Raw genomic sequence first — 1,301 nt, 5'->3', positions numbered from 1 at the left:
TTAAATGGAATTACTGAAATCAATCTACTTTTTCATGATATTCTAATTTTATGACCAGCACCTGTATATATATATATAAATAAATAAACAAAAAACTGATGACGAGCTTATACTTTCATTTTTTCTTAATATTGTTTTGGTCTATCATGGCCTCTCGTCTCTCGTCATTGTGATACTTTATCCTGCTGTATGCGTTCAATTCAGTTGTATTAAATTAATAAAGTCAGCTGTTCTTCTGCACAATCCCCCAGAGCCTTATAAAACTCACTACTCCAAGCCTAAAGGAAAGTTAAAAAAAAAAAAAAATCATATGCCCATTATCTGTTTTCTTATAATATTTAAAAAGGTAGAGAAATGTCAAATGAAAGGATTTATCTAAACCAACATTCAAACTGTGTTGATAAATCACCTTTGGGGGTCATCCTTCTTTTCCTCTTCCTGGACGGTCTTAGCCATGCGCTGTCTACTTTTGATTTCTTTTTCAGCTTCTTCTTCAGGCTGGACTCGAAGCTCTAAGATCATAACAGAAACAGAAACCAAGAACAAGGTATTTTTCATGCACTCTTTTTCTCTGTGCTCATTAAATATCGTTCTAGAGGAGACTTGAATCATGGCAGGTTAGGATGATCAATGATTCTGAGGAACATCCTACCAAATCAGACTCTGTGCCCTCCTCCTCCCCTTCTTCTGCATCAGAGTCTTCAGATTCATGCTCATCTTTCGCCTCAAAACAAGGAAAAACAGATAACCTCAGTATCAACATGTACTGAAGGGGTAATAAGATGTTATTAGCTAAGCTTGTTCTTCTGAAATATTGGAAAGTCATTTTGTCCTTCCTACCTGATCGGCGGATTCAGAGGTGTCTTTATCAGCTGGGAGGGCTTGTTCTGCAGGCTGTTGTCTCATCTCCTCTTCAGACTCCATCTCCTCAGACTCATCCTCCTCGGATGCATTCACCACTTTCTCCCCATTTATGTTAGTCGCCTCATTTTTCTGGAAGATAGGAGATTTATTTGAAGGTTCCTTAATTAAGAAAATTTTAAAAAAACAAATATCGAATTTAAAAAAAATGTAATATCAGAAATAATTTCAGTGATTCTTTACCTTCACCTATAATGAACATGTGAGGAGCTGCATGGCTAACAAATGAAGACATTTTAGACATTGAGATGGTATCCCCCCTGGTTAACAGTGATACCAGAGGCATGTTGTTTGTTTTTCTGCAGTAAGCTGCTGTTCATTATGACCAGTTATCTCTACCTTTCTCTCTTCTGTCCAAATGTCTTATGGTTTATACAGAA

At 36.5% G+C, this 1,301-nt stretch overlaps 1 protein-coding gene across 5 annotated transcripts in view; it reads right to left on the bottom strand.

Annotated features, from left to right (window-relative positions):
• ehmt1 (euchromatic histone-lysine N-methyltransferase 1) overlaps nucleotides 1-1,301 on the bottom strand; it is a 62,320-nt gene that overhangs the window by 25,704 nt on the left and 35,315 nt on the right. For 4 of the 5 annotated variants that reach the window (XM_015373191.1, XM_015373189.1, XM_015373192.1 and 1 more), the window contains exons 6-8: nucleotides 841-1,023; nucleotides 653-724; nucleotides 410-512 (exon numbers count right to left, since the gene is read on the bottom strand). In XM_015373191.1, coding sequence (XP_015228677.1) covers nucleotides 410-512; nucleotides 653-724; nucleotides 841-1,023 — 358 coding nt within the window. The remainder of the gene's footprint in view (nucleotides 1-409; nucleotides 513-652; nucleotides 725-840; nucleotides 1,024-1,301) is intronic. The other variant, XM_015373190.1, reaches the window with a different exon arrangement.

The sequence above is a fragment of the Cyprinodon variegatus genome, unplaced genomic scaffold, assembly GCF_000732505.1.
Source record: "Cyprinodon variegatus isolate N-32 unplaced genomic scaffold, C_variegatus-1.0 Scaffold82, whole genome shotgun sequence".
Taxonomy (NCBI): domain Eukaryota; kingdom Metazoa; phylum Chordata; class Actinopteri; order Cyprinodontiformes; family Cyprinodontidae; genus Cyprinodon; species Cyprinodon variegatus.
This window is presented reverse-complemented; position numbering and strand designations above follow the sequence as displayed.